This window comes from Pseudomyrmex gracilis, unplaced genomic scaffold, assembly GCF_002006095.1.
Source record: "Pseudomyrmex gracilis isolate BER0280 unplaced genomic scaffold, ASM200609v1 scaffold_2, whole genome shotgun sequence".
Taxonomy (NCBI): Eukaryota; Metazoa; Arthropoda; class Insecta; order Hymenoptera; family Formicidae; genus Pseudomyrmex; species Pseudomyrmex gracilis.
Window position 1 is genome coordinate 1,533,908 of NW_018020586.1, and position 14,761 is coordinate 1,548,668.

General features: G+C 41.1%; 3 protein-coding genes across 9 annotated transcripts; 2 read left to right on the top strand and 1 right to left on the bottom strand.

Annotated features, from left to right (window-relative positions):
* The first annotated feature begins 84 nt into the window (after positions 1-84).
* Positions 85-6,975, top strand: LOC109853363. 5 transcript variants are annotated; one of them, XM_020425419.1, is made up of 11 exons: positions 85-263; positions 1,468-1,780; positions 1,906-1,992; positions 3,396-3,659; positions 3,895-4,158; positions 4,509-4,678; positions 5,005-5,076; positions 5,273-5,559; positions 5,699-5,860; positions 5,928-6,038; positions 6,209-6,975. In XM_020425419.1, the coding sequence occupies exons 3-11, from the start codon at positions 1,936-1,938 to the stop codon at positions 6,391-6,393; spliced, it is 1,572 nt and encodes a 523-aa protein (XP_020281008.1). In that variant the 5' UTR covers positions 85-263; positions 1,468-1,780; positions 1,906-1,935; the 3' UTR covers positions 6,394-6,975. The 5 variants fall into 5 exon arrangements, with proteins under 5 accessions (XP_020281008.1, XP_020280999.1, XP_020281019.1 ...); XM_020425410.1 differs by having other exon boundaries at positions 1,480-1,780; XM_020425430.1 differs by lacking the exon at positions 85-263 and adding an exon at positions 325-340 and having other exon boundaries at positions 1,480-1,780.
* A 96-nt stretch (positions 6,976-7,071) lies between these two features.
* Positions 7,072-10,306, top strand: LOC109853383. The gene is made up of 4 exons (XM_020425457.1): positions 7,072-7,583; positions 8,272-8,552; positions 8,641-8,897; positions 9,019-10,306. The coding sequence occupies exons 1-4, from the start codon at positions 7,267-7,269 to the stop codon at positions 9,637-9,639; spliced, it is 1,476 nt and encodes a 491-aa protein (XP_020281046.1). The 5' UTR covers positions 7,072-7,266; the 3' UTR covers positions 9,640-10,306.
* Positions 10,307-10,408: 102 nt separating this feature from the next.
* Positions 10,409-13,456, bottom strand: LOC109853388. Of its 3 annotated transcripts, none has more exons than XM_020425471.1 (5): positions 13,334-13,456; positions 12,203-12,430; positions 11,818-12,026; positions 11,344-11,697; positions 10,409-11,158 (listed from the first exon to the last, which is right to left on the bottom strand). In XM_020425471.1, exons 1-5 carry the CDS (start codon positions 13,334-13,336, stop codon positions 10,834-10,836), a joined length of 1,119 nt encoding a protein of 372 aa, XP_020281060.1. In that variant the 5' UTR covers positions 13,337-13,456; the 3' UTR covers positions 10,409-10,833. The 3 variants fall into 3 exon arrangements, with proteins under 3 accessions (XP_020281060.1, XP_020281079.1, XP_020281068.1); XM_020425490.1 differs by lacking the exon at positions 13,334-13,456 and adding an exon at positions 12,758-12,770; XM_020425479.1 differs by lacking the exon at positions 13,334-13,456 and adding an exon at positions 12,569-12,725.
* Positions 13,457-14,761: the final 1,305 nt, after the last annotated feature.

Sequence of the window (14,761 nt, forward strand, 5' to 3'; positions counted from 1 at the left end):
TTAATCCGGCACTGAGAGTCGCGAGAAGAGAGGGACTAACAACCGTGCCACCAAAACGGTACGACGCGCGGCGACGTGTATACCGTACATTCACTGTTCGTCGTTCACCTGAGTTTTATCGACGTATTTTTTGCCATTCTCTCTCTCTCTCTCTCTGTCTCGCGTTCTGCCTCTCGCATACCGACAAGTCTCGTCATTGACCGCAAAAAGCGCAAACGATATTGGACGAAGCACACAGCGTCTATCTCTAGAAACGAACGCACGTGAGTGGATCCAAATTGGCTCTCGCCTTTTGAAGATGTTTCGCCGAATTGACGTTTAAATTTCTTGCTTTTATTGTGTACGTTAATTTTCAGACAAATTTGATACTTCTTAAATAATGCGCGAAGTTAGCGTCGCGCACGTGAAAGCATTTTAGAAATGTGTTTTCGCCGTGTTTAATTTTCTTGGTTTATTAACGTGACGACGAGTTTCGCAGCGTTTAAAAAGAGAAGTTCTTTTGTTTCGTTTTTTTTTTTTTTGTTTTGTGAATTCATAAAACACTTAAGAGAGTGATCGAACAAATTGCGCGATTTAACGAGGATCTTAAACGCGATTGGAGAGTTTCACAGAGAGAAATTAACCGATTGCTCGCGCTTAAATGAAATTAGAAAATATCCTGCGCGCATTTTGCGCACGGGTCACTTTTACCGGACGGTGTAAATTGATATGAAACCGGTTTTCTCGGAAGAATTGCGCTTCACAGAATGTACGCCGCCGCGCTTATCACACTCAATTCTCGCACGGGACATAAGAAACAGCTTCATCCATCTTCTCGTCAATGATCTAATGAAAATGTCAAGTCTGTCTCTGAAATGTCACTATTTTGTCTCGTTCTTCGATATGCGGCTTTTATGCAAAACACGCTTGTGATAAAAATTTTTTAACGTACATTTCTTTCAGAAAATAGACTTTGGACGTTTAAAAAAATTCTTTTCTTGGTTGACGCGCTAATAACAAACTTGCTGTTTTTTTTTACTTTTGTTCAATTTTACTTTTGTCAATAGTAATTTATATCGTCGCGGTAACACAAGCACGAAATTACCGTTTGTTCGCCGACTTCGCAGTTTTCGCGACGTTCTGCAGAGGTCGACTGTTCCCGCTGCTCGTAACTTCTGATGGAGCGTTTTACGTTTTGCTTATTCATTAAAACATTTCAAAACAATTACGTTTCAGTTAATTGTCTTTACTTTCTGCTTCATTTTTCACTCTAGTATCCATTAGAAATGCATTTTTCACGCGAAATATTAAAATTTCATTTATTGCGTTCTCTTTTTTGAATGCCGACGTGCCACTTTGCACAGTCGCAATTTTATCAATTTTATAAATTATTTTACAATAATTTAACAATTTGTATTATATTTGTATTATATTTGTATTATATTTTTTTATACGTTAAACATCCACACATCGTTTGAATTGCGTCAGCATTTTCTTCAGGTGACTCATGAGGAAAGTGGTGGAACCATCGGAAGTGGTTCGCAGTATCATTCGAGACGCGTACAGTAACAGTGTGTGTTGAGATAGACCTCGGAAAGCGTGAGAGATATGAAAAAAAATATCTGCAAAATTAACACATATCAGTACAAATTTGCGATTCAAATTTGAGAAGTTCATCGGGTGTGTGTTTTGGCGAATCAACATCAGTATTCAATTCCATTCCGTGTGTAACGTCACCAAGACCGAGTCCAAACACGTGAACTGATCGAGAAAACAAGAACCACAATTCAAGGCCAACCAGGCAAGTAATAATTTTGTGATAGCAAACAAATTGTAGGACTTTAGTGGAAAACACATTTTACACTGCGTGCGTTGCACACAAAAAGAGATTTATATAAAATTACATTTTGATTTTTCTTTTTTCAGATTTCATCTTCGAGCTTTTTTTTACGAGAAATGAAGTCAAGTGCGAAGAAAAGTCCGCCGATACCTGCGCGTGTATCGTCTTTACAGGTGCGCATGTGCGCGCAAAATTAACAGCCGCGCAGCGGGACGCTCTTTCTTCTCGTAGACGCGTTACGATCGTTTTAGCGAGATAATATTACACACGTAAGACGGGAAAGTACGCGTGTTTACGTGTCGCGTTTTTAACAACGAGAATCCGCGTGATTCAACGTGGCATTCGTTGTTGCATCAAATTGCGTCATCTGCGGTCGAGTGTTCGTTTCAAATTGATCGCATATTTTGAAAATGTCGTTGTTCGCTTGCTGCGTCCGTCGGGTGAGTTTCTTCTCTTTGTGAACACGATTGACTGTTTCTCTCTTTCCCTCTCGACTGTTGAAATCGTCGTATATAAATTGCGCGCGCGCGACTGCTAATTTTTTTATCTGCATGATAGATAGCGCACGGCTACACGCCGACCGCGAACGAGCAAGATATAAATTTTAATCACATCAGAAGGTCGCCCACTCGACCCGGCAAAACGTCACACACTTCGTCCGGTGTGTGTGTGTTTTGATTTCTCTAATAAACTGCTCGTCGATACGTTGGATCTTGATTGCGTGAATGTATTTTGTTGATTGTGCGAAACGGCGAGCTGCATTTTGAACAATGATGTTTTTATTTGTTTCTATTGCACTTCTACTTATTACGGTGTGTATTACTTCATCTAAATTTTGTATACGTTCTTGATAAGAATTGCATGAATATCGCGAACTCGTGCTGTTTTTATTAACATTCGACCCGAATAGTCTTAATCGCAACGGTGTTTGCGCGTTTTTCCACGAAAGTTACAATGTGTTTGTTACAAAATAATGAACAACAATAATAATGAACAACACTTACTTCACTTACTTACAAAAGAGCCTGAATTTTCTCGGCTCTCACCCCTGTCGTTCAGGTGGCAGAATCGGTGGATGGAAAAATAAAGCAAACACCGCGGCGGAGCGATGGGCACTTGAAGTACACATGCGTGCGCGTTGTGTATGTGTGTATATTTGTTTGCGTATCAGGTGCGCGTATGTTGGTGTGTGTGCGCGCGCGACCGCGGGAACAGAGTGAACGTCAAACCGCTCGCTACGATGAACAGATACATTTTACGCTACTTAACGGATTTCATGCTCAAGTGTCAAAGGGACCGCCGTCCTTGCTCGTAATCAGCGGGGGGTCGTATTAATAGAACGATGATTCTCACTGTTTTGTAAAAATTCTTCTTCAGAATCGATTTCGTAGCCCTTCGCCGCGGAAATGTCGAGCGGCGTCGCGAAGATGATGGGCTTATTAATTACAGCTTAAGCAAAAAGTTCTTCAAGCGTCTCTCACTTACTTTTCGTGATGAGTAGAAGAACAATCTTTAGAAAAAATAAATCAATTATTAAAAAATATAATTTTATTTTTCTAAATTATTTGCTCCGCAGTCTAATCGACGAGCGGAAGAAGCGCAGCAGCAAATGGAGCCACCGGAGATATCATGGGAAAACAGTCTGGGCTCGCGCCACGGCGTGCCCTTCGACGACGACACGAAGGAACTTCTAAAGATCTGTCTCGATGTCTCGTTGCCGCCACCGACTAGTTTACCGGAATTAATCAAGCGAAGCGACGCGTTTCCCGTGAAGTTTCCCATTAGTACCATGAGATGCGCCGCTTTGAGGGACAGGGGAATCAGCGCGGAGACTATTGAGGTTTGCGCAAAGCGAGCAAATTACTCTTCCAGCAATGAGAAAACTTTATTTAATATAAACTGCATATTTTTGATTATTGTTTTTTATACACGTAAAAAAGTTCAGGTTTTAAATATTAAATCTGAAATATCTTCCGTAATTTTTCGAATAGCTTGAAAATTAATTGTAATTATAATGTAACATTACTCAGATTTTTGATATTCCATGAGTGAGTTTTGTTTACTTTTTGTTTTAGTTAAACGCGAATTCGGTGTATCCGCTAATACACGAAGCGATGTTGCCCCTAATCGCGCGATGGTTGAAACACAAGCGGTTGTACGGTAGTTCTGTCGAAAAAGCGTTGTACAAGGACATGAATCTCATTGAATTCATTCACCGCTTAATAGAGAAGAGAGCGGTCCATTTTTACGGTTTGAACGATCGATGGAAATTGATTGACAACAAGTCTGGCGTCGACGGATGGGATACTGTCGGTACCGAGCAGGAGAAGGAACCTTTGGTAAATACACGTCGCGTTTCAATCAAATATCTGTAATGAAAATAACTACGGTAAAAAAAAAATAGAATAAAAATATTCACAGGGTTTTATTTATCGAGAAATTCAATTTAGAAATTTCTTAACAGAAAACGTGATGTTTTGTTAAACGTTTTCTCCGCGTTTTCTACCCGAAATATAAGCCATTAAATTTATTAAATTTCTTCACAAGATCGATATACCTGCCGTTCCTTATACGATATTGGAAATAATGAAAGTAAGATAGAGATATATATCTCTGTCTCTCGTTGTAACATTTTTTTTTACCCTCGCGTCTCTATAATAATAAACGTTCTTTTAATCAAAACAAATAGGTTCTGGCGAAATGTCTTAGCTACGACGAGATCAAATTGTCGGCGATGATGGTGGTGTCGTCTCACTCGGAGTTCATAAACGACGGCGCGCGAAAAAACAGAGGCGTTGTATCCAGCGATCCAGACGCCGTCCAGCCTCGTGGAGTTATTATGGGTGTCGTAGGCACAAGGTTTTATTATGCATTTATTATAATATACCTCCTCTCCCCGCGCTCATTGGGCATATTTTTATATACACGTGCGCAGACTCCCGTGAAGTTGTCCGTCGCGTCTGCAGATGCGTGTTCTATTTTTATCCCTCTCTCGCACGCGATTATTTTTATATTCTGCATACACCCGCTCTTCCCGAAGGCAATTCGAAAATCACATCGGAAGACATATCGAAATTACCTTGCCAATATTTAGTTTTTTTTTTTTTTTTTTTTTCATCAAATCATTTTATAAATAACAAAACAATGAAAAAATGTTTTTGTTTTTGCTAACCATACATCGCTAGATTTGAAAAGACCCGATTTATGGAGTATCAGGATATCATCATTACGTCGGCACAGAATAACGCGGACAACGGGTAAGTAGCAATTTTTTTTGTCACGTGATTGTTGCACGAAATGATATTCTTCACTCTGTGTGTGTGGAATCAGCTTTTAATTTATTTAACCAAGTTTAATTTATATAAAATAATATGTACACTCTGGGGTTATGTATCTGCTATTTTTACGATGTGTAAGATAAAATCCCTTTGAAAAGATCGATGTGTGGAACAGGTACGGATCCGCGACGGACGGCACGTCCGAGGAGAAGCGCGGCATACGCGTCTTATGGGCGAAGTTTTACGGCGAGGATTACCATCCGGTCTACGAGGAGGTCGCGAAACGCGTTAAATCGAAAGAAAACAGACGTTACGTGTCGTTGAACAGCCAGACGATCTTCGATATCGAGAATTATATGAAGAGAACGCTGCTCACCGTAGAAATAATACTGCTCGAGGCGAACACTCGCGCCGAGAAGCAAAACACGACCGCTTTCGTGCACGTAGTCGGATTCGGTCTCGGTTAGTTTGCACTTTTTGATGTTTCTCTAGAATTCGATGACAACTAAACTTTTAATCAGATAAATGTTTGATTTTTTATTAATTTAAAAAATAACTATACTTTATCGTAATAGTGATCCGACTGATGTTTGATTTGCAGGTGTGTGGAAAATAATGCAGGACCAGGAATTGTATTTTTTGAAGACGTTTGAGATCGCCATTCGAAAGATGAATAAGAAACTCAAATACGTGTCCGACATCATGTTCGCCTACTTCCATCAACAAAAGTGCGGTGGCGCGGGAAACGGCGATTATTTGGGCGGTTAGTGAGCAAGAAAATACACAAGAATTTTTAACACATGTACAATGATACTTTGTATCACTTTCAGATATAAAAATTCACTTTGCCGTGAGAGAACCGCACAGCAGACTGTTCCGAGCTACCGACGCCAATAAGCTCCTCGTGGTGACTTACGCCTGGGATGGAAATGCGCTGCCAGGTTTAAATTTTATTCACTTTTTTTTTTACACATTTGCACATTTACACATTTCAAATTTCAAAACGTTGTCCGACAAGTTTAAAGTTTACTCGCAAAAGAATGTGTGCGCGCGATTGCCGGTTAACGCCTGCTCCTCAGACGAAGTAAATGTTTTTTTTTTTTTTTTGCAGGAAACGAATTCTGGAACAATTCTCTGGAGTCGAGCGGCGATCCGGCGGCGGCGTGCAGCACCCAGATAACCGAGCTGCACAATTCCAGAATCAATCCGCGCGCATGCGGTGCCAGTTTGCACGTCGCATCCGCGGAGCATGGAATTTTGCACATATCGGATTACGCGAAGCTTCACCTTACTTAGGTAACCACCCGATACGCGCCTCCTTATCGACGGTCTTCCTTGCTGAACGATGTTCGATCACAATGTAGTCACCACATACCGTGTGACATACGATGTTGTATATCATAATCATATGTACGAAACCACTGAGATAATTTTACCTTCATGCGTTATACCTGCATTCACTCTCAAATCTCTGGAAAATATTGGGTCGTTCGGAAAGTAATTTTGTTTTTTTCACAAGTTGTGTTAATTGTATTTTTAACCAGCCAATTTTATTCTAAACTATATTGTCATTACATATTTTGATAGCTAACATTTCAAAGTTTATTTTTAAAAAATTGAATAAAATATTTATATAGTATAAAAAAATTGTCGTTCATTTTCCTGAAAAAAAAAAAAACGAAATTACTTTCTGAACAACCCAATACATAGTTTCTTCACATTTCGACAAACAAATATCAATCACCGACGATATCTTGCATGTACCAGAAAATATTTTATACTGAAACAAAAAAAAACAGTTCAGAATTTGTTTAATGTTTGTTCGCTCCACAAACTCTCTCCTGTGTGTGTACGTAATAAAACGCAACTTTTCATTTACAACGGGGGAATGTTATTCGAAATCCCTTTCTTTCCAAAGCACGATCTTTTCTCCCGATCTTTCTCTCTCTTTCTCTCTTTCTTCCAATAAACCCCAGGAAAATACTCGCTCTTCAGGACAGGGCTTGCCCGACGGGCAACAGCGGGCAACGAAGACCATCACGATCACCACGCAGTCAGCGTAGCCGCAGCGCGGACGTGGACTGCTTGAAGAAGTATACGGAACGTCGTGTGGAGGAGCGTCGGCACACGGAGATCACGGACACCAGCAAGCTGGACACGTCGCGCTGGATGCCGCTGCCGAGAAACATCCCCCGCGGCTTGCAAACCGTGGGAGCCGCCAAGAGATCTTCGAGGGACGAGCGACAAGAGAGCGTCGACGAGTCGGCAACGATCAGCGAGAAGTGGACAAAGCCGAGTCCACCCGCCGAGAATCGATCGCCCAAGATCATCGAGTCCGAAAGGATCGAGCGCGTCGGCCGAGCGCAGCATCCCACAGGCAGGAGCCACAGCACCGACGTGGCCGCTTTGAAGAGCAACGCGGACAAACGCATCCCCGAACAGCGCAGACACACCGACTGCAGCGACTCGCGCACCATCGCCACGAGGTTGACCGCGCACATTTTCCACGTCCGAAAGCGAGAAATGCCGTGATCGGGATTGTAGTTGAGATTCGTAGGCGCGATTGATCACGATAGTCGTTACGGAGCCTCCAACGGGTAATGGGCGTCTAGTTTCGGTCAGATTTCTCTGCTTATCTTCTCTTTCGTTCATTTTGCTTTTGCAACTGGTTGCTGGTGTTGCACGCGCCGGTTTGGTGTGTTGATTGTCCGAAATGTCGGTGCAACGTGAAAACATAGTGGTGCCTGGTTTTTGCCCCCATAGTTCGACCGGAACTAGTCGCTAGTATCTTTTCACGTTGTGACGCTCATCATCAGAAACAAAAAAAAAATTAGTAGCAGTGTTTTTTTATAATATAATATAAAATTATTAAAAATATGAAATATTGAAAGAGTTGTATATGAATAGAAATATAACAAAATTTTTTATCAGAGAAATGTATAATATCCCAGAAAAATATGCATGAACGATTGATATTGTGTGATCCTAATGTTTTTAATTTTATTATTTTTTTCTCGTAAAAAAACAATTCGGTCCAATAAATTACGCTTTTATCGGAGGCTGTTTTTTTTTTTTTATATGTTGTTCTTGCTGTTGAAATACGATATTAAAGTAGCAGGTGTATGTGCGCAATATCAAAGCAAAACCTCGATTCTGGATGTTCGATCTTCTCAGGTGGCTACCGCAGTTGAACGGCGCGAAGTTTAGCCGGGAGTCATCACCTCTGGCGAAAATCGGCTGCGAGATCACAAAGAGCGCGGCCACCCGGTGGATAACCTTCACGAAGAGTCCGTCACCCAGCCCCATGCCGAGAGCGAATTCCGAGCGACGAGATTCCGTGACGGAACGCGACAGACAAGACGAAGAATCTTGCAAGGACGCGGACATGTCCAAGTGGCAGCCTTCCAGAAAGTTCTCGCCGGTGAAGAACGAGAGAGGTCACCTGCAAAGACAAGGTATACGCAACGTGACGCTCTTTTTATTTGGTTTTCATATATTCGGCTATTTGCGCAGGATATGTGCTACTGATACATTTTACTTTAGACGAGATAGATCTGAGAGATCGCTCCTTGAGCGTCGCCGACGCTACCGAGCGAGCGAACAAGCTGAGCCAACGTATGCGAGATCTGTACGATTTCAAGACGGAGAACGAGTGGCCGAAAAGAGCGGGATCGGCGGGATCCTGCCAGCGGGACAACTCCTGGATCAGCAGTAGCGAGGAGGAGAAACCTAATTATCTCCCGGTTCGCAGAAATAGTCAGGATCTGGAATTCAACGACAGAATTCAGTCGGCATATAAAGTATGATCAGTATCGATACTTATTAAATTATTTTTATTATTGTTATCGATTATTACAAGGTTATGGGTATTGAACTATAAAAGGTCGCGAACGTAATTTCTCTTCCCTTACGTTTTCTCAGTCCAAGGCTCAGCGCGAGGAGGACAGACGAAGACCGAAGCGCAGCACCCACGACGACGAAGACGAGAAGGATGAGCGTCTGCGGAGATTCAACGACAAGCTGCGATACAGCGAGGATCTCGGCAGGGAGGAGCCGCGGGTTCGGCCGCGCGAGCGGCGCACCTATTCGGACGACTACGACGAGAAGGTGCGACGGGAGAGACAATACCGTCTGTCGTCGTTTCGGCCGCCTTCGCCGTTGACGGTGAAGAAAGAGCGGCCGGAACCGCTGGCGATCAAGAGACTGGTGGACAAAGAGAACAAGCGGAATTCGGACGCGAGCGCGAGGTCGCGCGGAAGTTCCGGCGTCAGTTACGTCGAGGTGGACTTCGTGAAGAGAGAGCAGCGCACCAGCGACGTTAGTTACGCGAGCGTGAGCCTCGCCAAGAGAGGAAGCGTCGAGTGCAAAGGCACTCAGAAGATTCTCGAGGTGCCGCCCAGGAGAGCCTTCAGCCAGAGCGACGAGCGTCCGGCCACCCCGATACCGCCGATTGAGTTCAACGACGAGCGATATGTTCCCAAGAAACTACCTTCGGATTCCCCGAAGAGAGACAGCACCAGATACAAGGTGTACCTGACGTAGGGAACGCCTGCGAAGGCAGGCGTTTCGCGAAACGAATGCCGCTTTCGCAGAGCTTTAGATTAGCGTGGACCAAATCGCGGGGAAAAAGTGGAAGTACAAATTCAATATTTATATATAAGTGTGAAAAATCATTAGTACGGAGAGAGAGAAAACCGTGATTTTAATAATTTATAGATGTCAAAAAAAAAAATATACACACACGTTTGTTACGAAATTCGTTGTGCAGCGATACTCGATGTCGATTTTGTGTTGGACACGTTTTTGTCAAGAAAAGGTAAGAACAAATTGAATTTTGAATATAAACGTTTTAAACGAAGAACATACGAATATGGAATTGTTGTCTCTAACTGTTAAACGTTCAGATGTGTTTGATCGTTCAAGTGTTTGATGTGTTCATCGTCAAGTAATATAAAATTGATACAAAAAATAAAAATAAAAAATAAAAAAAAAATAAACACTCGATATACTCTGTTACACTGATAACAGCCCGAGCGGGAGTTTCTAATACACGGTGAAATATATTTGTAACAGAGGTTTACAACAATGAACCGAAAGTTTCCTATTCGTGTTTTTCATGTCACTGTTTTAAAAAGCGCAACTGCGATATAACAAGTAATGTACGAACGATGTAAGATGTGAAATGCATAATAAAATATTCTTTGAGGAATCGCGTGTCGTTCTTGTAAATATGTTATTTCGAGTTTTTACTTTGAAATATTAATAAATATATTCCATTATATCACACGCATAAACACGATATATATCTCCTAACATATGATCGAACATTTGCAGAATTACATCACTATACCTAAGCTCGTAATTTGAATAAAGTGTAAAGATCAGACAATTAATACTTCCACAAGATTAAATTAAAAAAAAAAAAAAAAGAAAAATTATTTTGTATAACAAGATGAAATGTTTATTAAAAATTAGAACAAAGTATAGTTGAGAGACGACTTACGCTATACACTACGAGAGCAAGACAGATGTACAACATTTACAGCAAATTGAGAAATTTTATGTCAAAATTTTACATGATTAAAAATAAAACTTAACTCATCGAGAAATCTATCAAGAAATTATCTAATTTTTGTACGCGCTGCGCGTACCAATTATTGTCAACTACAGCATGAAAGAAACATATTTACACGCGCACGTTGTTGAAGCGAACTAAACCGACGGGTCGATCGTTTTTTATTTGCACAAATCGCCGCGAAAACCCGAGTCTTTTAGGAAAGTGACTTTGACCCTTTTTCTGACCGGCACACTATGTGCGGGTGGTGGCGGGGCTCTGCACTCCCTCGAAACCTGTTCCTCTTCTTCCCGCTCGATTTTGAATCTCTTCTGAGCGCAGCTCGATCCGTTTGATCCTATGCCGTTCGCGATCGGCGTGTTGCTCGTTAAGGACGACGAGGATCCATTAGATACCATGTTGGTGTTTGATGGAACTTGCGGCGATTTTGGAAAACTCGAAGATCGCCCCGTTGAGGAAGAACGTACAAGATTTCCGTTGCTGTTGCTGTGATAATTATAATTATTTATTATTGCTTCAATATTTTTTAGAAACATCTAAGAACATTACAAAATTTTACAAGTTTGCTATTTTACAAATTAAACATCGCTCATGTCTTTCTCTCAATTATTTTGCTAATTACAGTTTTTACTAATTCTATTGTTTGTAGAGACAAATAGTGGCTAAATTACCTGTGAAAGTTGCTTTGAGTAACGACTATGGAAGGTGTGGCGCAGCGTTTTCCACCGGAAATTGTGGCACCGAGCCCGACCGGTGCGATCATCAGCAAATTGTTGTTGCTTTTGTCACACGCCGCGTGCGAGTTGTGTCTTTGCGCGGGATAATTAATGCGAAAGACATGAGAGTTTTCGGCGACGCTCTGATTTTCCTGCTTCAAGAAGGTGATAGCTGGCTTTGTCTGGTACGTAATTGCGGTTTGATTGTTCAAATGCGACTCGCACTTGATGCGCATGTCGTGTTGCTGCATCCCGTTACGATCCTGATCCTTTTGCCATTCCAGAACTTTGCTCAACAAACTTATGTACCTACGAAGGTTAAATCTCAGCGGTGTCTTCAATTTTGCATTTAATTCTATCATTTATTTATTCTACACGACAAGTTTCTTACATCCGTCGTTTTTTTTTATATTAAAAAAAAAACGTCACCTTATCGCCATTCTCAGTATCTCGTTCTTCGACAATTTCTTGTCCGGTGGATGCGTCGGCACCAATTTACGAAGCTCCGCGAAGGCGCCGCTGACGTTCTGCTGCCTCCACCGTTCGCGACTGTTGGTGAACAATTTTCTGACCCCCAAGTTCCCTATACGGGGCGTAGGCGAGCCCAAGTGACCACTGCCAGGCGAAATGCCATCTAGCTAGAGAGATCATCGTAAATTTTATTGAACCGCCACCAATTTCGCGAACAATTCAAAATACTCAAGTTAATTCGATCATCTGTCGGTCCTTTATCAAAAAATTCGAACATTTCGTTAATTTGCTATATTAATTAATAATCAAGAGAAGAACATCCGGACAGTCCAGTTTCACTCACGGAACTGGAACGATCCCGCCGTCGTTTGCTTTGATCCTCCTCCTCGTCCGTGTCGTGGGAATAAAATTCGTCGGAAAGCGTCGCTTCCTCCTCGGTATCCCTCGACGTTCCGGGCGAGTCGCCGGCTTCTTCCGGCAGCTCACCTTCTCCGGACAGTAAAGATCCCGCCGGGGAACCATTTTCCGCCTCTGCAGCTCCCACGCCGCAGCCACTGTACGTTAACATCGGCTGCAATAATTGACAAATACGAACGCACTGAATTTAAAATATCAAAAAACTCCGCTGTCGAACTACTCGTTTTCATTTCGTTGATATTTAGTCTAGAAATGTTTTAAAAGACAAGAATTCGCTAAAATTTTATAACACCTTAACGTTTCAAAAATGTCGCTTTGTGAACACCGGAAATTATTTATTGTCGCTGACTTAAAAAAAAAACGTGACTAAGTATCATTGAGGGAGTCAAACTTAATAACAAAACGCGACTAACGAAACAAGCCAATTACACCCGAGATCTTGTTGACGATCTCGAGTATAATTAGCCTACAAAGAGCTAACAGGAAGTTGATATACTGAGCGTTCTCTCCTCATCTCTGTCCGTGACATTCAGATATGGGACTATTCGGTCTTATCTTCGTGTCGACATTAGTCATGCGTGCATGCGCGCTCGTCGTCGCTTCGCGCGTATCAGTTTTACTTTAAACGAAAAATGAAAGACGTTTCCGCTTAGCTTGTATTTGCGTATTTTCTCTGGCACTTTCACGCGTTAACGCCTTCTAAATTATTCGACGTTGTTTGAAACGTTGATTCCCTCGATGCAACTTTTTTTTTATTTTGTCCACGCAAATATATTGCGAAAACGTTAGCAACGCCAAGAAACTTCTGTGCAACATCGATGAAACGACAAGCACAAAAAGATTTACACGTATCTCTTTTTTAAACAATTTTATATAAATTAAAAAATTCTTTTTTTTTTTCTTTTGCAAAACATGTAACTATTTAAACGGATATATCACATATTTTTTACACGCAAAAATGCACAATCGACGCACTTACACCGGGACACTGTCAAAAGGATTGAGAAAATTTTAATTTTACTTTGAACGCGCACACCGAAAGGCAACCAATACTCACCATGTCGCGCTCAAAGAAATGCCAATAATATTACGAGATTACAAAACGGATCAGCAGTGATCTCTCGAGAGAGAGATCTGGTTCACATCGCGAGTATGATAGAGAGTAACCACCGGCGTTCAAAGAGCGACCGATTTGACTAACACTGGGTCCGGGGTGACCTCCGGGTAAATGAATTTCACGAAGGCGGGGCGCAGGCTTATGGGTGGAGCTCGTATCAGGTCCGTCCCATCCGCGCTCCATCCAGCATCCCTGTATCGACGCCGCTTTGCGAATATCCATCATCTGGCGTATTCAGCAAAAAAAAGAGAGAGAAAATCGCGAGATCGTAACACACGTACACGATTCCTAATGCGAAGATCTTCGATTTTGATAAATTTTTGTACTCGATATAAAGTTTGGAAAGAAAGTTTTTTCGTCTATTTTCACTGAAGTGATTTCACTGAGGTGTGACACATTTTTTAGTAATTGAATAAAAACAACACATTGATGAGTAAAAATGATTTTAAAATATATTTTATAAGTAACAGTTCAATTTGTTTTAATAACAATAAGGCAAGTTACATTTGTTATATAAACTGAGAGAGAAAATTGAAATATAATCGGCAAGAGAATCAAAGTGCCAAAAGTGTAAAATTTATCTCACTTTTAAATTACCAGCGAGTTTTTTTTATATCTGTGATAAATTATACATAATGCCACAAAAAAGGTACGTACTATGAGACACGCGTTGACCAACGAGCGTAGCGCACGTGACCTTTATGAGTCTTTTATTCCGAGATTAAGGTGTCGATATGTTTGAAAAAAAACATGCCAGTTTAGCGACTTTAAATAATACTTATATATTTGAAAATGTTTCAGCATCAATATTTATATAAATTACATAGAAAAAAACATACAAATGTCTGTTCGTATTGCGTATTAAAATTCTTATGATGAATCTTTCTTGGCAAATCGAACATATTTTGTGTAATTATCTATCAACAATTGTTACTCAATGTTTGCAAACAAAACAAATCGGTTTCCATGTTCTTTTGTTTTTTATATGTAGCTCTACATTTAAAAAACTCGCGTTTATTTTCTCTATTTATGAGGAAACAGTACGCAACCAAATGTGTCTATCAAATTTTTCGTCGTTTATCTTATCGCGCCCAACTCGTGTCCTATCGGACACAAAGAACAACCAAAACCTTTTACTGGACCAATCTTCAAACAGATTAATCTTAATCTTGAAAGAGCAACGACAAACCTAGGCGATAAGCAAATTAATTTTCACCAAAAATGATTACACATTCAGAATATTTAAAAAGATTAAAATGCGTCAGTCATTTGGAAAGATTCAGATAAAATCCTTGCATACTGCTACTCGAAACCAAACCAAGTCCCACGCAGATTGGCTCGTAATGGCGCTCGAATGAGCATCAAACT